Source organism: Crocodylus porosus, unplaced genomic scaffold (assembly GCF_001723895.1).
Source record: "Crocodylus porosus isolate Cpor-Errol unplaced genomic scaffold, CroPor_comp1, whole genome shotgun sequence".
NCBI classification, from domain to species: Eukaryota; Metazoa; Chordata; order Crocodylia; family Crocodylidae; genus Crocodylus; species Crocodylus porosus.
Genome location: NW_017728943.1, coordinates 12816105 through 12837810, shown reverse-complemented (window position 1 = coordinate 12837810; position 21706 = coordinate 12816105). Strand labels below are relative to the sequence as shown.

General features: G+C 44.8%; 1 protein-coding gene across 3 annotated transcripts in view; it reads right to left on the bottom strand.

Moving 5' to 3' along the window:
* The window catches only part of GSK3B (glycogen synthase kinase 3 beta), a 242558-nt gene that overhangs the window by 23963 nt on the left and 196889 nt on the right, over positions 1-21706 (bottom strand). For all 3 annotated transcript variants that reach the window (XM_019548715.1, XM_019548717.1, XM_019548716.1), the window contains exon 8: positions 9223-9318. In XM_019548715.1, the coding sequence (XP_019404260.1) occupies positions 9223-9318 (96 nt within the window). The remainder of the gene's footprint in view (positions 1-9222; positions 9319-21706) is intronic.

The following is a 21706-nucleotide window of genomic DNA, read 5'->3' as shown; positions in this document are numbered from 1 at the left end:
TGGACCTCAACCCTCTCTTAGAACCACAAAATCTTGCTGTGCTGGAACACTATGAAAGGAGATTATTTTCTTGTACTCTCATGGATGACAACAGCACTGAAGGGGTCAGAGCCCGTCTCAACAATTTGAAGTGGACCAATTCTTCACTTCCACCAATGCACACAGCCAGCCCTTGTTCACTGCTATCATGCTATTGGTCTGAAGAGTTTGGCTTGTGTAAAGGGCTGGCCTGAAGATTTTGAGGAGAGATAATAAAACCATTGGTTGGAACACACACAAGTTTAACTCATTCATTTTATGCTTGAGATAAGTGTGTTCATGTGTGAAAGCTGATCCTTGCAAGACTCGTCTCAACTCACCAGAACAGCAGGAGCATTAAACAATCGTGCAAAGGATTCTGTATACACTCTGGTGAATTTTATACCTGCATAATCCCATCTAAACATAAATCTGTGGAACAGAAAACATTTCTCCTCATTTTATAGGTAAGGAAGTAAAGCAGGAAGACAAAGTCTGGACTAAAATTACAAACAGCCTAATTTGACACCTTACCCTTTATTGTTCTGCACTTCTGGCCTCAGGTTAGACCAGGAGCTTTCCAGAGGAGTTTAAACCAATGACTGAGTGCCTATTTGGGGGACAGTGCGCTGGTACTGATGAAATGCACAAACTGAACATGACTATAGTCTATCTCTACCCTGGGCTTCAGACAGCTGTGAAATGACTGGGGGGGGGCTTTTAAGCCTAGCAGCTGACTTTTTAAAATGAAAGACAAGATTGGCTCTGGCAGCATCAGTAAATTCCTTGAATCAGTAATTAGCCAGCATGCATGCGCTATTTCAGCCCAAAGGCCAAATATCTACCTTACACAGCATGAGCCACCACTCAGATTCATCTTGAAAAAGAAACTGTTACAGCATGTTAAATTCCATTACTGTCCTTGGAGGTGCTGGGAAAGAGAGGTGACACTTAGAAACTGTTCCCCTGAAGCATCTCTCAGAACCTGCCAGTACCTGGAAGCCAACCTATAGCCCAGAGCCACACAGTACAGTGACAGTATATTATATTTCTGTAGGTGAGTTCCCTTTAAATAAATCTACATCTGTTGCATTTGGGTTTTCTCCTCAAAGAGAGGGACATCATGGGAGGTGGTACAATCTGACATGGGGATAGCCCAAGAAGAGCCCAAGAAGAATAAGGATTTTAAAGTGCAAATACTTATACAACCTGACTCTAGTAGGACCGCACCTATGTCCAGAGACATGAGTGCTGAGGAACCATAGTGTATGCATGGGGAACCAGTTCATAATCTTTAAAACTCTGTGATCCCTGCAACTTTGACATTTATAGCAAGACCAGCAAGAACTTCCTTTAAGCTCACTCTAGCTATTTTCTGTGTTGAGCCCTAAAAGTATGCAGAGAGCATTAGAAATATTCAAGACAGGTCCCAGCCACAAATCAATTATCATCTTAATAGGTGATACAGAGTGAAAAGTAGAGAGCAGAGGGGAGGGAAATGAGATGCAACACAAGAGCACTTAACTAGTCTGCAATGTTTTAAACGCATCTTCCTTCATTCCCCTTTAAAATATTTATTTAATCTGTATCTTTGTTAGTTAAACATGTCTATCTCCTTTACCAGTGAGATTGTAGCCTGTTTGGATATGCTATACTACATCCAAGTTTCTTTTTTTTCCCTGTTTTCAATGTTTTATTTCCAAATAGTTTTATTTTTTTTTTAAACTTGACTGTTTAAAATTTGCTTTTCCTTTTGTCATCTAACCTTGTCCCCAAAATGTTTAAAAATACTTCATATTACTGGTCATTTCCCACTGAATTTTGGTAACAGTTGTTAGTTCTTGTATCTACTTTGCACTATTTGCCTATAATTATTAACCCTCACCTAGTACTTCCTCCCGCAATCTCACTGAAGTAGTGTCCTCCTGCTTTCAATGCCACTATCTGAAGACACTCCCTTTTCCATCTAAAAGATTCAAGGATGCCTCACCTCAACCTGTGAACTTCATCCAAAAACCATGGAAAGCTGGGCTGACCCAACCAACTAGGTCCCATGAATACATCCCATGAATGTGTGTGTTACACAATCATTGGTATAATGAAAGTAATATGGCACAGTGAGGGACAGGGGTGAGTCAAATACAGCCTGTGGGCCAAATCCAGCCTAACAAATGATTCCACCTGGCCCACAAATGCTCCTCTAAAGGAGAATTGTATCCGGCCTAGTACTGCCCAAGCTTTCGGTGCTTCTCACTTCTCCATGTCAGCCAGCTGCAGCAGCAGCCACCACTCCCCTCCCTGGCTAGCCCACCCTGCCCTATCCCCCAGCCACCCACGTAAGCTCAAGACAGGGCACTGAGATCCTGGCCAGGCTGTCTGCATGCTGATCCCACCCTACACCTGGAGAGTTGAAGCCCAGGTAAGGTTTTCCCTGCTGGTGTGGGAGGGGGGCAGGGGGAAGAGAGCCAGAAGCTGCAGGTTATCCAGGCTCTGCTGTCTTCGGGCCTGGTAGAGGGCAGGTACTGGTGCTGCACTGTTTCCATGTGCTGCTTTGGGCTGTGTCATGCAAGTGCAACTGGAACAGCTCCTGCCTGACCTCACATCCCTGGTATGTGACCAGGTTGGGCAAGAGCTGTGCCATCTGCACCCACATGGCCCAAAACAATGCGTGAGAACACAGTGCAGCACCAGCCCAGCTGCCATGCTGGGGATTCAGGGCTGGGGAGGTAGTGCAGGAAGAAGAGGGGGGGGGAACCAGTGCAGCACCTGTCTGGCTGGGTCAGAATAATTACCCCCCTTCCCCCCGCCAACTCCCCAGTCCATTGTCAGGCTGGGCCACTGCCATTTTGTATTCCCGCACACCAACTTGAGCCACATGGGTGCGGCTGGCGGAACTCCTGTCTGACCCAGGCACATGCTGGGGACTTGGGATGGCGTGCAGGGAGGAGGGAGCCAGGAGCCATGGGTCATCCAGGCCCAGCTGGTCTGGTGCCATGCTGTTTCCCTGCTTTTCCTGAACTTCCCTGCTTACTTGCTCAGCGGGACCAAAGCAGTCTGCCAAGCAGCCCTGCCATTTCCCAGTGCCACCTTCCCCAAACCCCTTGTGCTGCGAGCCCGGCTGCTCAGGGCCCTGGATGGGGTGGGTGGGTGTGCTCCCCCGCTTCTTGCCAGTTGCCTGGAGCCTGCATCCCACCAGGACCTGCACAGTGCTGCAGTGGGGCTGCCTGGCATCCTCGGGACCCACAGCTTGGGCTTGGGGCAGGGCGGAACCACCTGAGAGCTTTGGCACAAGCCATCTCCAGGCCTGTGGGTCCCCGCACATCTCCAGTCTGGGCCCCTGGGGAGCAGCGGCAACAGCAGCCCCATGTGCCTGTGTAAATTGCTGTTGCCAGCAGGCTGGATTTCCTCTGAGCCACCTCCCTCTGCCGCATGCCCAGCCCAGCCCAGCCCGGTGCTGATGCAGCCCGAGCTGCTGCTGAGCTGGGCAGAGCCAGCACTCTCCTCTTTGCGACGTCTGGACTTTCACCAGGATCTGGTGGGAGCCCAAGCAGCGCAGGGAGGAGAGCTCAGGCTCACCAGGTGTAGCTCAGGCTCCATTGGTGCTGGGCTGGGGCCAGGCACACAGCAGTGTGGGCCAGGGGCTATAGAAGTTGGCTCCATGGGAATCCCAGCCCCACCTGCTGGCAGTAGTTGCCTTTACAGGGGCACAGGGTACAGGAATCCTAGGCTGCCTTCACAGAGGCACGGAGTATGGGAATGCCATCGCTGCTGTTCCCCAGGGGCCCAGACTGGGGATGTGTGGGAACCCATGGGTCCAAAGGCAGCTTGTGCCGGAGCTTCCACGCAGTCCCGACCTGCCCCAAGCCCAAGTCGTGGGACCTGAGGGTGCCAGGCAGCCCTGCCAGAGCTCAGCACCGCCTTCCCAGAACCCCGGCACTGGGGTTTGTGGGTAGGTGGATGCATGGCTGTGCCCAGGAACAGAAGTCCAACTTACTGGCCTAAGGTTTCCTGGATCCCCTCTAGAGTCTTTTATAATATGGAAGTCATATTGGCAGACCTCCAGTTATCTAGTACTAAGAATGTTTTTAGAAGGTTGCATACTACACTTAGTTCAGCAATTTCTGATCCAAGCTCTGTCAGGATGAATGCCATCAGGTCCTGGGGATTTGCTACTGTTTAGTTTATTAATTTCCTCTACAACTTCATTGACTGTAACCTCACTATAGGTCAGCTCCACTGACTTGTCCCTAGAGAGAAGTGGATCTGGTGAGAGAACCTCCCTAACATCTTCCACAGTATGCATTTAGTTTCTCCGTGATGGCCCTGTCATTCTTGTGCACTCCTTTTGTACCCTGATCATCCAAAGGCCCAACAGACTCCCTTCCCTGGCAGGTCTTTGGCTTCTAAGGTAAAGCAATGTTTATGGTTACCTTTTGAGTCTCTAGCAAGTTTCTCTTGAAATTCTTCTTAGCTAGTCTTATTATTACACATTTACATTTGATATGCCATAGTTTGTGCTCTTTTTTATTTTTCTCATTAGGATTTTACTTTCAACTTTCAAAAGAAGCCTTTTTTCTGCTTATTGCTTCTGCAACTCTACCATTAAACCATGCGGGCTTTCTTTGGTTTACTTTTTTGCTTGTTTGTTTACTTTTTTTTTATTATATCATAAAAGTGTGGCAGATCTTTTTCTGGTCTCCCCTTCTATGTGGATGTCAAACCCAACTGCATTGTATCACTATTGCAGAGCAGCTCAATAACACTTACCCTGTTCACCAAGTCCTGCGTACTACTTAAGACTAGGTCAAGAATGTCCTTTCCTCTTGCAAGTTCCAGGGCTAAGTACTCTAGGAAGCAGTCTTTTATAGTAAGAAATTTGGTCTCTGCATCCTGGCCTGATGTCAGTGTATCTATGGATACCTGAAGTATTTTGGTCTCTGCATCCCAGCCTGATGTTAGTGTATCTGTGGATACTTGAAGTTATCCATTATTACTGTTTTCTACTTATTATTATTTTATTACTGTGTTTTCTGAAGTTTTCCACTTCTGAGAAGCTGTATGCAAGACTTATCATAGCTGCACGATCCAATTTAGAGGTTTCTAATAGCACGGTAGTCAGTTATTGCTACTGTGTGGTCTTTTCATTGACATTCATCTGTTAACACACCAACAGTGCTAGTTATCAATGCTTCCCAGTCCCCTGTGGTTCCAGAGACCCAATTTTGTCCTACCAACCATTCTCTAAAGCAGGGGTCGATCACATTTTCCAGAAATGGGCCAGAATGACCCAGCTTGGGTCCAAACCAAGCAGATGCTAGAATGCATCCATCATCACCGATTCTCCCCACTGCCTAGCTGCACCACAGCATAGGTGACACTCTGCCATCTGCTGCCCAGACAGTGTGGCATGGGTAAAGCCTCCCATAACCAACCCAACAGCTCTGTGGGCTGAATCTGCCCTTCCTGCTATAGGCTGTCAACTTCTGGTCTAAAGGGCATTCTTATGTGGCAGTGTTTTTACTTGGAAACCACAGTCTTGGATATCTAGTTATCATCAAACAAGGCATTTCTAAGGCTCTCTGAAAAGTATTGGCCCTGGTATCACAACCAGACCACTGCAGATTCCAAAGTCTTGACACAGAACCATCTTGAAGCTCTGCTTCTGATTTTATCTCATTGCTACACAGGCAAAGAAATTTTTACCCCTGAAAATTCATTAAGCAGAACTTCTAACAACTATAACTAATGAAGTACCGTGCAGAGCCATGGAGAGGCATTCCAAATGCAGTTAGCATAAATGAACCTCTGCACACACTGACTGTGTGTTGCAGAGGTGTGCACTGAGAAACACTGCTGGAGCCATTTTCAAAACAGACCACACTGAATTCTCCCAGCCTAGTGAGAAAGAGTTTGCTTTAGAAGAGAAGACGTTTCTTCTGGGCAACTTAATGACTTGTTTATGCTGGGATGTTTACTAGCATTACTTCACCAGTAAAATCATCCTGCCTACAATTATACCAGTAAGAGTCCCTGTATATATATGGAATAAGAGGTCCTTGTTTGATGCATCTTTAATTATAAAATTATGATGGTGTAACTATACTGATACAGCACTGCAAATAAACTTCTCTGTGTAGAGAAGACCTACATTACACTGCATGCTCAGTGTTGTTTCCTGTTCCTTTCTCTATTTCCTTTAAATAGTTCCTTTTCTTTTATAGAAAGCAACTGAACAGGGACATTCTCCAGAATACGAATTCTGAAAGAACTAGCAGGCTACTAGAGCGTCTATGCTTTTTTCTTTTTTTTTGTTCAAAGGCTTAAATCCCCAAGGGTGCCTGTAGATGTGCAAGATGTCTGCTCCGACATGCTGTAATTACAGTGCATCAAAGCAGACTCAATTAATTGTGCTCAAGGAGACCTGGCATCTCATGTATTCAGCTTCATGCTTCAAAATGGCAGCAGAAGCACTTTAACTAAAGCTCAAACAAGCTTTACGGCCACCCTTTGGAAATGCAGGATGCTGAATACACAAGATGTTGAGGGCGCTTTAATTAGTGTCTCCCGAGAGCCGCTCTAATTAAAGTCTCTTCCAATTATGGCTGGTCCTCCAAGCAGGTATCAGAGCTGGACACTGCTGTCAGATAATATGTTACTCTTTAGCTGAATTGATAAAGGTTTGTACAGTACTTCAATGCTAACGGTTGTGGAGCTCAGATCATGCTGATAATCCCCTTAGTGAGGTTCTGTATATATGCATGTAATCATAATCATATGCAAGAAGAACACTCTTTATTTTCCTTCACTTGCTTTCTGCTTCTGATTGCTTTAACTGCAATTTGAAAATTTCTTTGGCATTTCTAGAAGAAAATATTCAACTATTAGGTGGGAAATACTGCCTCTTAGATAGCACAGGAATGGGCGTGGGAAGGAGAACTAATGGGGGATGGTCCCTTCTACACACTTACATAACAGTTAGGTTGCAACTTTCAAATTAGGATTTCTCAAGCCTCTGAATGCTGGAAGCTCTAAGGGGGAAGAGGCAGGCAATGGATCAAATCTTGGAAGGGCCCAAACTAATTTTCCTTTACTGAGCATACAACACTCTGTGCTATTGAGACAGGCCACTGGACTGACTAAATGGTCTCACCAGAGAGGGCATCTCATGTTCATACTTTCACAGCTAAACAACAAAATGTGGAAAGCAGAAGATTTTTAAGGAGATATTAAAACATGACTGGCAATGTTATAAAGGCCAAGCTAGTCTTTCTGTTACTTTAAGTGTTAGGAAACAGTTAGGAAAAAAGGCAAATCTCATGATTGGATTATCTTCCACCCCAAACTCAATAAGCCAGTTTAGATGCTATTCTGCACTCAACTGCTGCTTGGAGGAGTTTGGTAAAACAAACTGAGAATAAGAAACTGCTGTAAGAACAGCTTTCAAAAAATCCACAACCTAAAACAAAATTAATAACACCCCCCCCCCCACCATACACTAATGGAGAAGGGACTATAATCTTTTGGCAAGCTTCCCTCAGTGTTTTATGCTGGTCTGATTTCACTTGTGATCATTTATAGACTCAAGAAGCACTCACTTGTGTAGAAAAGGTATGAACAGTCTGTTTCAGGTTCGACACGAAGGTCATTTTATTCTGCAGAAACTTGATGGGAAGATCCCACAGTGGTGTGGGGCAGTCAAGTGCTAAAGATGTACAACAACAAGAACTGCCAAACTACACTAGGAGTTTAACCTGCCCTACTTACAATGTGCTCTGGCAGCCAAACAGGCTCTGGCTCTGTTACATACTGTGTTCACTTGAAATCCAGCTTCTGCACATTAACTTAAGCCTTAACTTTGGTTGCATCGCTGGAATCCTTTCCCAAAAAGCAAATTTCATTGCTGCAATGTCTTGAGCTGATTTTTATGGCTTTTCCCAAGAAGCATTTTAAAGTAATTAAGAGAAGACCAATTTTCATGGGGTTAATTAACTTAACCATCAAAATGTTTCTATTTACATGATATAGACAGGTGTCTTGGAATTATAAAAAAATTGTCTTGGAACCATCAAGGAAAAGGAAAAACTAAGGTCTAGAAAAAGAACCAAGGGATTGCTGGCAAAAATGAGGCTGTGCACACAACATGGGAGAATCAATCACTGAAATGACTTCTAGTAACAATTAGGTCATACCATCTGCTCAGAACCTTTTGCTTAGTCTAGGCTTCATCCAAAAAGATCCAAATTGGTCACTATTAAGACAAAGGTGATGCATGTGATGGCTTAATTCACAGGTAGCTGCACTCTGTGTATTCTTAACAGGAGGACTGAGCAGTTACAGCTGTTAGAATGCAAAAAACCCAACTGCGTAATTACAAGGTATTTGTTAACCAGCAAAATATAATAATATTAATAATAATAAAAAACCACTCTTAAAATGTTCAAAGCCCCTTATTCAAATGATTCCACAACCAAGAGGCACTAAAACCGATAAACTGTTATCCTTGCACAAGCCAATGAAATGCTCTTCTTTCCTCAACATCTAGGAACCCTCTTATTTATGCTGCCTTTCATTAATCTTAGTGCAGGGTTTTCTGAATCAGGTGTTGAGAAGATTGGAATATAACAAAGTGTTTGCCACAGTACTGTCTCCTTTTGAAAGTCAAGCTAAATCAAACAGCAAAACAAATAAAACAAACAAAAACCCTTCAGAAAGTAACTGCAGAAAAAAAAATATAACCAGTTAACTACTGGGACACAAATCTACAGATCTATGTTTGAGAGATGGGTAATACAACTAATTAGCAATACAGATTTCATCCCTACACTGAGATGATGTAGCTGCACTGTAAAATGCACCCCCTACCTCTACAGAATACATTTAGTCACATAAGAGTGTCTACATATAATCAAGGATTGTGCTAAAATGGAATACAAGCACATTGTTATGGATTATAAGTATGTGCCCAGACCAAAGACACCACTGGATCAATCGCAGGGAAACCAGAGCCATAGGGCAATTCGTTGCAGAGCTTAGTCTTCCTCAAGGTGTATTCCTATTACCCTACATCAAGATATATTGGGTATCTGATTTCCTTACAGGGTCCCAGTTTTTAGTTGGAAAGTCACCAACAACAGAAGTCAGCCTAAACTCTGCAGTTTTACTTTCATCCCACACACCTTCATTATCCAACGCAGAGAAACTCACCTTAGTCCAGGGATGTGCCTTAATCTGAGGGAATTTGAATTCAGTGTAGTTTGGATTCATTTCTCTAATTTGCTCCCTTGTAGGCGTTCCCAGGACCTAAAGTAGAAAGAAGCAAATTGTTTACATGAAGTTCATAAGTAGTGACCCTAATGAAACAGGTTTGAAAAAGTGGCAGTTTTACAGGAGCCATGCCTGTGATGAAGAGGCATGGTAGAGAGAGCAAGCAGTCACAGAAGTCTTAGTAGCACCTTATTCAGCACAGGTAGCAGTTGAGTCCTTGAGCACAGTACACTGTGTGGTTTGGATTTTGCAACTGTACTTAAATCGTAAGTTTTTTCACAACTCGGACACCTTTTTCTCAAATTCAATAGTGTTTCAAGGAGGATTAGAAGCTGAATTTTACTGAATTAAAAATGTTATTAATGGTATTGTTTGAAGATCATACTTAATGTAACAAGCTGTAACTTATCATGTACCTCATTAAGGTACTGACCAACAGCATACCACCTGTATTTTAATAGTCACATGAGAACCTGCTGCCTAAAGGATCAGCCAAACACTGTACAAAGCAGATTTTTTTTAAGATTGATTTTCTTCATCTCTCAATGCAGAAGGGTAATTTAATAGACCTAACTTTCAGGTTACATACCTGGGATTAAGACTTTTACCCAAGAAATTCACATACAGAAAACTAAGGTTTATCAGTATGTGGCAGGGGAAGGGAGTTGTTGGGGGGGAAAAAACTCTTTGCTGGCTCAGGCAGGACAGTATAAATGGGATCCCTTCAAACAGCATTAAACTCAAAAATTTCTAATCCTCTCAGAGAAATGTAAGGCCTAGAGCACTTTTGAATAAATCCACTGCTTTTTGGTTAAATTCAGTCACCCGAGATTCCCTGTTATTACGGAAGGTGCTGGAGAGGTCTGGATGAAGTCTCAACCTCCACCCTCTTTGAACCTGGGTTCAATTATGCTATAATCCCACATTTGAGACAAATATTTTGGTTATGGAAATTAACATCATGTGGCCAGTCCATTATGAGGACTTCTGTGCATGTTAAGTAGAAAGATGTCTAGATGTTTCATCAGTGCTACAGCCCATGTCGAAAAAAAAGGGCTGTTGCTGAAGACACTGTCCACTGTTTTCATGCTGTTCAACTTTTACAACAATAAAACTAAAAATAAAATCAGAAAGGGCAAAAAAGGCTGGAGAAAGAAAATAGCATTGGTTCAACACATCTTGCAGCAAGGGATTATAAAAGCAGATGACTTTTTTTTTTTTTTTTAAAATAAATCTCCATATTTTGACTTATTTTGCAGTTTTGTTAGGCCCACAATTGAAAGCACCAGTGAGCAAAGCAGCCTGTTTTATCACCAATACAACTCAGGCAACAGCTGAGCAGTATGTGTCCATCAAACCACCCCCTGTCAACGTGCATCAGCTATGACCCAGGATAAGTCTCCCAGGAGTAAGGTGGAGCTGTTCTTCACGGCCCTTCTATCCCCCAGGCTTTTTGCTGAGACTGTCAACAAAAGGACCAGCTGTATCCATAAACAACAGTCAAACAAACACACTTAGACACTTGTCCTTTGGCTAAGGGATTTATATCAAACCATTTCATACTGTGTACCGAACAACTTATTCCAATGTTTCTGGTCACTGACAGGCTAGGCTGGATTTGAAAACGCAGCCTAAAAGTGAAAAGCTACAAAATTTAGAACTAGTCAAAAAACATTCCAACAGCCATGTGGTTCTTTCAAAAAAAATTTGCCCAAAGTGAAATCATTTCACAGAAGCATGAAGATTTTGACAAATCCTTTAAAGGAAACCAGGTATATTTCCAACAAAAATGCCGGAAGCCTCTCTATGGGAAGGTTCCAATCCACAGCTTTCTTGGCTCCTAACTTCTGCTTCAAGGCTTGCCAAGTGGGCTGCTATGGAGCTTCACACCCCTGAGATCCCTCAAAGCAACAAGATAGGCTGCTGTGGGGAGGAGGCACCAAATCTAAACATCATTTTACTCCTTGAAAAGGACAGGAAAAGGAAAAGAAAAGAAAAAGCAGTTGTCAAGGTTTTTTATTTGCATTTCAATTCAAGACAAAAAATGGTTTCTATCTAGAGGTGCACCAATGCATTGGTCTGATATCTAATTAGTACTGGTATAAAGAAAATTGACTGCATCAGAAAACGGCCTTTTTTTGGCCTGATGTGGCCAATAATTTGGCCGATAAATGCCCCATGCACGTGTGCAGCCGCAACGCAGCATGTAGGAGGCAAGTACCACAGCCCAGCAGCACGGAGAGCTGCATCCAGCTGGTAAGTCTGTTGTGATAGATGGGGCAGGGGGAAGGAAGGGGCATGGGGGGGCACATCAAGGCTCCCGAGGTGAGACATGGAGTGGCACTGGGGGGCTAGGGCAGGAGCTGGGGCAGGTACTGCCCAGCTGGGGTGGGGCATGGGATGGAGCCACGGCTCATCCAGGGGGGTATGGGGAAGGGGGCGCAGCTCCTGCCACTGTGCACACCCCGGGAGGGCTTGGGGGGGGTGCAGGCAGGCTGCAGCTGTGGGTTGGGTCGGGCAGCCAGCAGTGATAGAAGGGGGAGTTGGGGGGGAGGGGCTATGGTGAATTTTGGGTTAGCTCCAGCCCCCCTGTAGACTCCCTCCCAGCACAACCACTGTGTGCCCCAGACGCAGCCCCAGCTCCAGCCCGCCCACAGATATAGTTTCATAGTTGGTAGGGTCGGAAGGGACCTGAGCAGATCATCAAGTCCAACCCCCCTACCATAGCAGGAAAGAGTACTGGGGTCAAACAACCCCAGCAATGTGTCTATCTAGCCTCCTTTTGAAGGCCCCTAGGGCAGGAGCCAGCACCACCTCCCTTGGAAGTTGGTTCCAGATGCTAGCTGTCCTGACTGTGAAGTAGTGCTTCCTGATGTCTAGCCTAAATCTACTCTCAGTCAGCTTGTGGCCATTATTCCTAGTTATTCCTGGTAGTGCTCGGGAGAACAGGTACTCTCCCATTCCCCACTGGTGACCACCCCCCCCCCATGCCCACCTGGGGTGAGAGCAATGGCAGAAGCTGACCCCCTCCCCATAAGCCACAGCTCCATCCTGTGCCCCACCTGGGCAGCACCTGCCCCAACCCCAGCCTCACTCCCTCCCTCAGCCCAGGGGCCTCCATCTGCTCTGCCCATGCCCCTTCCCTTCCCCCGCAACAGACTTACCAACCGGACACTGCTCTTCAAGCTGCCAGGCTGCGTATCAGAAATTGGATCAGTATTGGCAAATATGCCTCCTTAAAAAAAAATCGGCTATTGGTATCGGCCCCCAAAATCTCTATCAGTGCACCCCTATTTCCAACACTTCAAAAACTGTTGAAGTTAAATTCCTTTTCCCAGGCACCAACTAGTTTATATTCTAGTCTTTATAATATATATATATGATGAGGCAGGCTATAGCCTAAGAAAGATCAAACCCCTCTGAATAAGTTAGTCTATACAGTGCCACCCTGCCCTACCTTCTGTTTAATTTCAGACTAACACAGCTAAACACCTCTTTCTAGTCCAGGGGTAGGCAACCCCTGGCATGTGGTTCCAGAGCATGGCAACGGAAAGTCATTTTGTTTAGTACTTCCACCTTGGGGAAGTGATCAGGGCTGTGCTGCTACAACAAGGATCGGGCCCCCTGTGGCTCCCCACCTCTCGCACAACATCTTACAGGTTGAGGTTGCGGGTGTTTTCGGCACTCTGCACAAAAACATTGCCAATCCCTACTTTCCCCCAATCAAATCCCAAAGCCTTATCAGTTTCAAAGCTACCCCAGTATTACAGTCTCTGTTTAACAGATTGTGTCCTTCTGCTCCCCTTCCAAAACAAAGAAAAAGAAAGAAAAAAGATGACACTTCACTGTAATGGCTAGTAGAAAATAACAATTAAATACTGCAGATAATCTGGTCTGAGGAAATGTAATGAATCAGACATCAAACTATTTTAAAAAGAATAAGGAGTCTATAGTGCATACCTTCTTACTTGTATATCAGTTGGATTCGGTCAGATCTCATAAGCAAAGGTGAATCAGAATAATTTGATTGGGAGACCTCCAAACAGTACCCGCCTGGAAGCACTGCAAGAACAGTTAACAACTTGGAGGTAAGCAAAAGGCACAGCCCCAATCAGGCACCAAAGATGGGGAGACTGAAGCATACTAGTGTCTGCTAGTTTTGACCACTGACACACTAGTACCAGCCAACAGCTCCTTCCTGCTGCACAGATCTGTTTTCTGCTATACTTTTCTGGATTAAGAAACAGGAAAAATTTTATATGCCAATGGTAGGAAACAGTCTGACAGACTAGTCAGTCTGAGTCTGTGGATTGTATTCTCCCAGGAGTTTCTTGAAGAGCATTTAAACCTCACTGTGTTTTGGTCCAGTTACAAAGCACATTTAATTGATTTGGTTTTTCCCAACATTATATAACATATAATATACATACACTTTATATGTATATATAAAGACTCTCTGTGTGTACACGCATTTATATATATAGTGCATGTATAGATTTCTTAGACATTAGGGCTGGAAGGGATCTCAGAAGATCGAGTCCAGCCCCCTGCCCGAAGGGCAGAAAGTCAGCTGGGGTCATAGGATCCTAGCAAGATAAACATTCAACTTTCTCTTGAAGGTATTCAATGTAGGTGCTTGAACCACCTCCGATGGCAGGCTATTCCAGACCCTGGGGGCTTGAACAGTAAAGAAATTCTCTCTTATATCCAGCCTGAAACGGTCTTGCAGTAGTTTAAAACTGTTCGACCTTGTCATCCCCTGGGGCGCTCTGGTGAACAAACCTTCCCCCAGATCCTGGTGGTCACCCCTGATAAAACTTCTAGGTGGCTATCAGATCACCCCTGAGCCTACACTTTTCCAGGCTAAAAAGCCCCATAGCTCTCAGCCTGTCATCATAAGGTCTGTTTTCCTGACCTCTGATCATGCGTGTGGCTCTTCACTGGACTCTCTCAAGCTTCTCCACATCCTTTTTGAATTGTGGGGTCCAAAACTGGATGCAGTACTCCAGCTGCAGCCTCACCAAGGCCAAGTACAAGGGGATAATGATGTCCTTGGATTTGCCTGAGAAGCATCTATGGATGCAAGCCAGAGTTTTGCTCACTTTACTAGCCTCAGCATTGCATTGCAGGCTCATGTTCATCTTGTAGTCAATGATGACCCCCAAGTCTCTTTCTTCTGTAGTGCTAGCCAGCATAGCACTTCCGAGCCTATACGGATGGTGCACGTTTTTCCTCCCAAGATGGAGAACCTTGCATTTTTCAATGTTAAACACCATCAGGTTCTCGTCCACTCATTTGCTGAGCCTGTCCAGGTCAGCCTGGATTGCCCCCTATCTTGAGGTGTGGATGCTTTGCCCCAGAGTTTGGTGTTATTGGCGAACTTGGCCAGTCCACTTCTGACTCCAATGTCCACATCATTAATGAAGACGCTGAACAATATGGGTCCAAGGACAGAGGCTTGGGGGACCCCACTGGTCACAGGGCACCATGATGATTGACATCCGTCTATTACCACCCTCTGGGTCCAACCAGAGCCAGTTTTCCAAGCCAACGGATCATGGTGGACCTTAGGCCAGTTCGCCAGTTTTGCCAAGAGGTGATCACAGGATACCAAATCAAAAGCTTTTTTGAAGTCAAGATATATGACATCAATCTCTTCTCCCTTGTCCAGGTGATAGGACACCTGGTTGTAAAAGGAAGTGAGATTGGTCAAGCAAGACCCACCCACAACAAACCCATGCTAGCTATTCCTCAGGATATTGGCATCAGCCAATCCACTAAGGCTGGCTTCTTTAATGAGCTTTTCTAAGACCGTCCCTAGGATAGAGGTCAGGCTGATGGGCCTGTAGTTTGCCGGATCAACTTTCCTCCCTTTCTTGAAGGTAGGCACCATATTGGCCTTCTTCCAGTCTTTGAGGACTTCACCAGAGCTCCAGGAGTTCTCGAAGATCTGTGCCAGGGGTTGGGTTATGATGCTTGCCAGCTCCTTGAGTACCCTGGGGTGTAGACTGTCAGGGCCAGCTGACTTGAAGGTGTCCAGCTCTTCAAGGTGTTCCTTCATGAGATTATCACTGATGGAGGGCAGCGGATCATTCTCACCCAGACCTCCCTGTCCCGTAGCGGGCATGGGCGTCCCATGGGACTGATGAAAGACTGACGCAAAGTACCCATTTAATAGGTTGGCTTTTTCCTGGGCATCAGTTGTCAGATGTCCCATCTGGTTTAGCAGGGGTCCAATGTTGCCCTTGCTTTTCCTCTGGCTCCCCACATATCTGAAAAAGGACTTTTTATTGTCCTTGATACTCAAAGCTAGTTGGAGTTCAGTTGCAGCCTTGGCTTTCCTGGTTTGCTCCCTGCAGGACTGGAACAGCGCAGAATATTCCTCCTTGGAGGTGAATCCTGCCCTCCATCTTTTGTGGGCCTTTCTTTTTAGCCTCAGGAGGTCTGCTAGATCCCTGGAGAGCCAGGGGGGCTACTGTGCCCTCTTGCTGCCTTTCCTCCAAGATGGAATAGAATTAGCTTGTGCATTGAGGATCACTCCCTTGAGGAGCAACCACTCTTCCTGAACTTCCCTCCCCCTGGGGTCGTGGTCCTTTAGGGCCTTACTGACGAGCCTCCTGAGCTTGTCAAAGTCAGCTTTCCTGAAGTCAAGGACTTCCGTGATGCTGACTGACTTGCCAGCATTACGGTAGATGGTGAAGGTGATCAGCTTGTGGTCGCTGTCACCCAGCTTCCCGTCAATCACTAGTTCCCCGATTAAGTCGTCCCCAGTTGCCAGTACCAGGTTGAGCAGCGCTTTACCTCTTGTTGGACTGGAGACTTCTTGGGTCAGGTAGAGGTCATCCACACATGACAGGAAGCTTTGCAACTCCTCAGATTTTGCCAAGTCATCTTCCCATGAGATGTCCGGGTAATTGAAGTCACCCATGACAACCATGGTCCTGAAGCATACGGCCTCAGCCAGTTCCCGGGCGAACTCTTGGTCAAGCTCTTGGCTTTGGGTGGGAGGGCTGTAGTAGACTCCCACCGTTGTGTCCCCTGTGCCATGTTCCCCACGGATTTTAACTCAGAGGGTCTTCAGTCGTATGATATGCAACATGTATAAAAATCAAGCGTTAAGTGCACATGCAGGGGAGTGCAGAAGCACCTGACAGCACAGCATGTGGCAGGAATAAAGCACTTGGCAAAGAGACACCCAACATCACAGTGGCATGCAGTAGTGAAGGACTGGGCAAGAGGCACAAAGTAGTGAGGTACCTGGTAAGGAGGCACCCAGAATGCATGATTTCAGAGACCTAATAAAATGCCCCCTGGTATGGCAGTAGCACACAGAGGCAAGGGACCTGGCAGCATACCATGTGGTAGCAAGGGATGTGGGGAGGGGGGACAGGAAGGGCAACAGACTACAGGGCCTGACCACTACTAACTGGTGAAAATTTTAACATGCAGGAAGACAGGCAAGCAGCAGTGAGGAAACCCTTGGTATCGTCATAACAAATCATGTAGAAAAAAAAGGAAGTAGTGGTATGAATGTGAAGATGCAGAAAGACAGGAGGCACAGCTATGATACAAACTTTAAAATTACAGGTGGTAAATTAAGTTGAAAAAACAAATTGTGAGGAAGGATGTACAGTGCTACTGAAGTAAATGCGTGTCGATGGAGACAATTAAAAGGACAACTCAAGAATACTATGTCTACATAGAAATCAGGCAGTGGGCCAAAAAGGGTCACTTTCCTGAAATTGATGAGTAAATTCTTAAGTACATTCAAAAGAAGAGGAAAGCGGGAATGCCAATCACCCAAAATACTTCAACTCAAGTATTTGTTAGGCCCAGGATAACAAAAGAATCAAGCATTCTGTGGCAAAAATTTAATGCAAGAAGCTGGTGGTGTAGCTGAATGATGAGATGTGTGGCTTAGCCTTGAGAAAAAGAACACCACTTTCACAAAAGTTACCCACATCAGACTGCAGTGAAAAACCTGTTGAATTCTAGCAGTAAATACTGGGGGACACAAGACCCATGGTTGCCTACTGGGCCAAACAGGTGATGCTGACAAGACACCAGTCTCTTTCGATATGCCGAGCACTATCACCATCAATGGGAAAGATGAAAAATCTGTAATTTAGTGAAGTACAAGAAATGAAAAGTCGTGAATTACAATATCAGGAGTATTGGCAGATGGTAGGAAACCGACACCCTATATAATTTGGAAACAGAAAGCTCTGCCAAAACAAAAACTGCCACCAGGAATAGTGGTTAGGTGCCAGGAACAAGGATGAATGTCAGTGAGCCCAGACTGGTTAGATGAGTGAAGCAGACGACCTGGAACACTGCTGAAGAAAAGAGGAACGTTAGTGTTAAACACATTTTGAGGACATATAACACCACATGCAAAAGCAAAAATTTGGTCAGCAAATAGTGGTCTTGTAATCATCTGGTAGTATGACAACTTCATATGCTGGATGTCAAGCACTTAAAGGACCATTTATGGTGTCAGTACTCAGACTGGATCTAGGCACACAAACACAAGCTTACACCTGGCAGGAAGATTAAGGAGCCAACCACAGCACTGCTTTATTAATGGATTCTGACTTCTTAGGGAAAGGAGTGTTAGAGCGTAAGAGTTGTAGCTGTGATGGTCCAGAAATTATGAGGAGCAAAAATTTCTTAGGGTGATAACCTTTTATTGAATGAACTGTGTAGATGGGATAGAGTTAGATAAGCTTCTAAAGGCTGACAAAGCATGTCTTGCATTTGAAATCTTGTTCAACTTTATCCCAACTACACAGTTGGTCCAATACAAAATATCACCTGAAGGAAACCTTGATTCTTGGGGAAAGATATTTTCAGAGTCCATTATTAAAGCCTTCAAGAAGCACTGTATGTCCAATGCCATGGGTGGAATCAAAGATGATGTTTTATGGAGAATGAGCGGGAAGTTGAGGGAGAAGAGAGTAGTGCAAAGTAAAGGATGCATGTTAAAGTGAACAGTTTTAACCTGTAGAATCTAAGAAGAGAGTAGGACTCGCTAGGAACTTCTGGACAGAACCTAATATGGATTAAGATAATATTTGCTGAATTTATGACTTGCTAGTTTTTGCGAATAAGTCTGTTTGTAATAAATAACAGTAAATAAAAATTCTGTGTCATCTTAAATTCAAGGTCTTCCTGGAATCGCATAAATATGGTATGTGAAGAACAGAATCAAAGTAGAACAACTCAAACCCAGATCACTCTGTGTTAATTTCTAAAACATCTTTCAAATTTAGCTTGGCATTATCTTGGATAAGACAGACCTTGTAGGAAGAGAGCAACATCAACTACTAGACAGCTTTTCTGGCTGTACTGAAAACAGCACAGAAATCTGGAAAAAAAAACTTTTTAAAGTTCCTGTACATGACAACCTTAGCTAATTTAAAGTGTGTGCATAAATCACACATGATAAGGATCTGTCTGACGGATCTGTGCAATTAAATATCTAAAAAAAATCTGTGACCACGTTGGTGTCTCTAGGTCTTTCCATATGTATAAAACATTTGAGCTCTGCAAACAAATCTAGTCTGGCATGGTTCAGAAGGTCACAAGAAATCTGGCTTGCTTACTTTCTAAGAAGCTCAGTTCTCAGAAATAAGCTGTAGCCCACAAATGCTTGAGAGAAATGGAAAATGAGAGAGTGGGTGTGCTTACCAAAGGTAAAAATTTGACCCCACTCCATTATACAGGCTTTGACACACACTATGCTGCTGGAAGAGTTTTATTTACTCTGTGTATTTACTCTGCTCTGTCATACGGTCATAATGCAAGTAGGAAAACATGGCAATACCGCTGATAAATTCCAGGCACTTTCAACTTGCACTGGACGGAGAGAGACATTAAAAAGAAAAAGAAAGCTAAGAGGAAAGGGAAATAGGTAAGCAGAGTAAGTGTTTCAAATTATTTCTACCAACTTTTATGCAGCTCAGATAATCAGAACAGTTTTACCAAACTTTAAAATATCAATGAAACTTTTTACTGATATACGTTTTACATAATATAAATGTAACTCTTCTGCCAGGCTGTGCCGTGCTGTCTGGCTCCAGTTAGAAGGCCTGGGTTCAAATGTGGGGGTTTAACAACAAACATAGGAAAAAAAAAGTAAGAGAGGCTGGTTTGTCAGTAAAAAAAAAAAATTTCAGAAATTTTTTTTTTCAGTTGACAACCCTGCTTGACTACACCTCTGTATATCATACTGTCCCCACCCTAGGGATCCTCTACTCACCCGTACAACCTGATGCCCCTAACTGTACCCCACATACTGCCCTGTCCCCAGTCTTATTCCCACAGGTCCCATTCTCCCTATCTCAGCAAGGACCCTGAAAGAAGACTACTTACAACCCAGAAGTATTATGGGCTGCTGAAATGCTTCAAAATTGCATCACTGGCATGAAGCAACAAGATCTCCATTTAGGGAGCTAAACAGGGCATTGCTTGGTCCTTTCATACCACTCCCTCCTCTCCCTCCTCTTAAGTCCTATCAAAATGACACTACCACCCATGGCCAGAACCTGGGAGAGCCATGCAGGGATTCCCGATTTCTAGTCCCCAACCCCTGCATACGTCTGTGTCCATTCACTTATTTATCATAGGGGGAGAGTGATGGTGCATGGCCTCTGTCCTCCCAGGTCTGGCAAGTGGAGGTGCTCCAGGAGACTGGAAGGGGAATCGGAGGAAAATGTGCTCATGGAGAGTCTATCCTGTTTTCCCCACTTCTCCCTTCAAAGGGTGTGTACATCTGTCCACTTATACTTCAGATGTTACACCAATTCAAAGCCTTTCATTCTCTGGGCAATTCTGTTGGTTCTCAACTAAAGAATCAGAAAGGATCATCCATACAAGATATGGGGATGGAATACCTGATTTGAGGCAGATGCCTTTGTACCTCTCTCAGGAGAGGAAGTGATGGGCAGAGCAAGCTTCAGCTCTTTCTGTGAGACCTTTCGCTTGACAATTGAACTACAAAAAATGAAGGCCACACAGGACCATGAGTTCCATTATGACCATGGAGTAGCAGGACTCCTTGGCTCCAAAATGACCTCCCGACATACCTCACTGAGTTTAAGAAATCAAGGATGGGGAAAACTTTGCTCCTGGCAACCATCCTCCAGAAGCCAAGGGAGTATCTCCCACCCCAAGACAGACCCCAGCAGGAATAGGCTAACTGGAGAGTCCACAAGGTAAGACCTGGACCCAGTTTCAAGTGTTACTGAAGACTATCTTTGCAATTTTTAGATCCAAGCTCTCAAGACAGAGACACAAATAAAAGATACTGACTCACTTTCATGGAGGAAGAGGGCATAAGACCTCTTGGAAAGCACCCACAATTCAAGTCTAAGTGACACTGCACAAGAGAAGACTCTGATACCTGGAGCCAATAGTGCATTCTGCACAAGAAGAGAAGACTGTAGGTCTCTAGGAATGGAGAGATGCAGAGGAACAGCTTCACCAAGTCTTACTGAAACCAAGCCTTCTGCCAGTCAATTTTAGGGTAAATGCTGCTAAAACAAAAATCACCTGCAAGGAATAAAAAATTAACTGAGGTGCGTCTGAAGCATAGATTCATATAAGTTACAGGCTCAAAGGGGCTGGACCTCACGAGATCATCAGGTCCAGCCCCCCTGCTCTAAGGCAGGAAAGACTGCCAAGATCTGATGACCCCAGCGAGGTGTGCGTCCAGATGTCTTGTGAAGATCTCCAGGGAAGGTGACTGTACCACCACTGGGGTGGGGTCTGTTCCAGACTCTGGCTACACGAACCATAAAGAAGTTTTTTCTTATGTCTAATCTGAAGCAATCTTCTATCAGTTTATGACCATTATTCCTAGTCTTCCCCTGGGGTGCCTTGGTGAACAGATGTTCTCCTAGCCCCTGTTGTTCACCCCTTATAATACTTAAAGGCTGCCACCAAGTCCCCCAAGTCTTCTCTTTTCCAGGCTGAGCAGCTCCATGTCCTTCAGCCTCATATGGTCTATTCTCCAGACCTCTAATTGTTCATGTGGCCCTCCTTTGGACTCTTTCCAGTTTTTCCACATCCTTTCTGAACTGCGGCACCCAGAACTGGACACAGTACTCCAGCTGTGGCCTCACCAATGCTACGTAGAGAGGGAGGATGATATCCTTAGTCTTGGCTTGTGATGCACTGGTTGGTTGATGCATGCCAGAGTCTTGTTCACTTTGTCAGCTATAGCATCCAGTGGTGGCTCATGCTCATTTTGTGATCAATCATGACCCCCAAGGCTCTCAGCCCTTTTGCTACCTTTCTTACAAACAGCAATAGACTTCCTTTGTGTTCCAAGGATTGTATCCTTGAGGAATGGCCACTCTTCTTTGACTCCTTTCCCCATTGGACCATGGTCCCGCAGGGCCTTATCCACCAATCTCCTAAA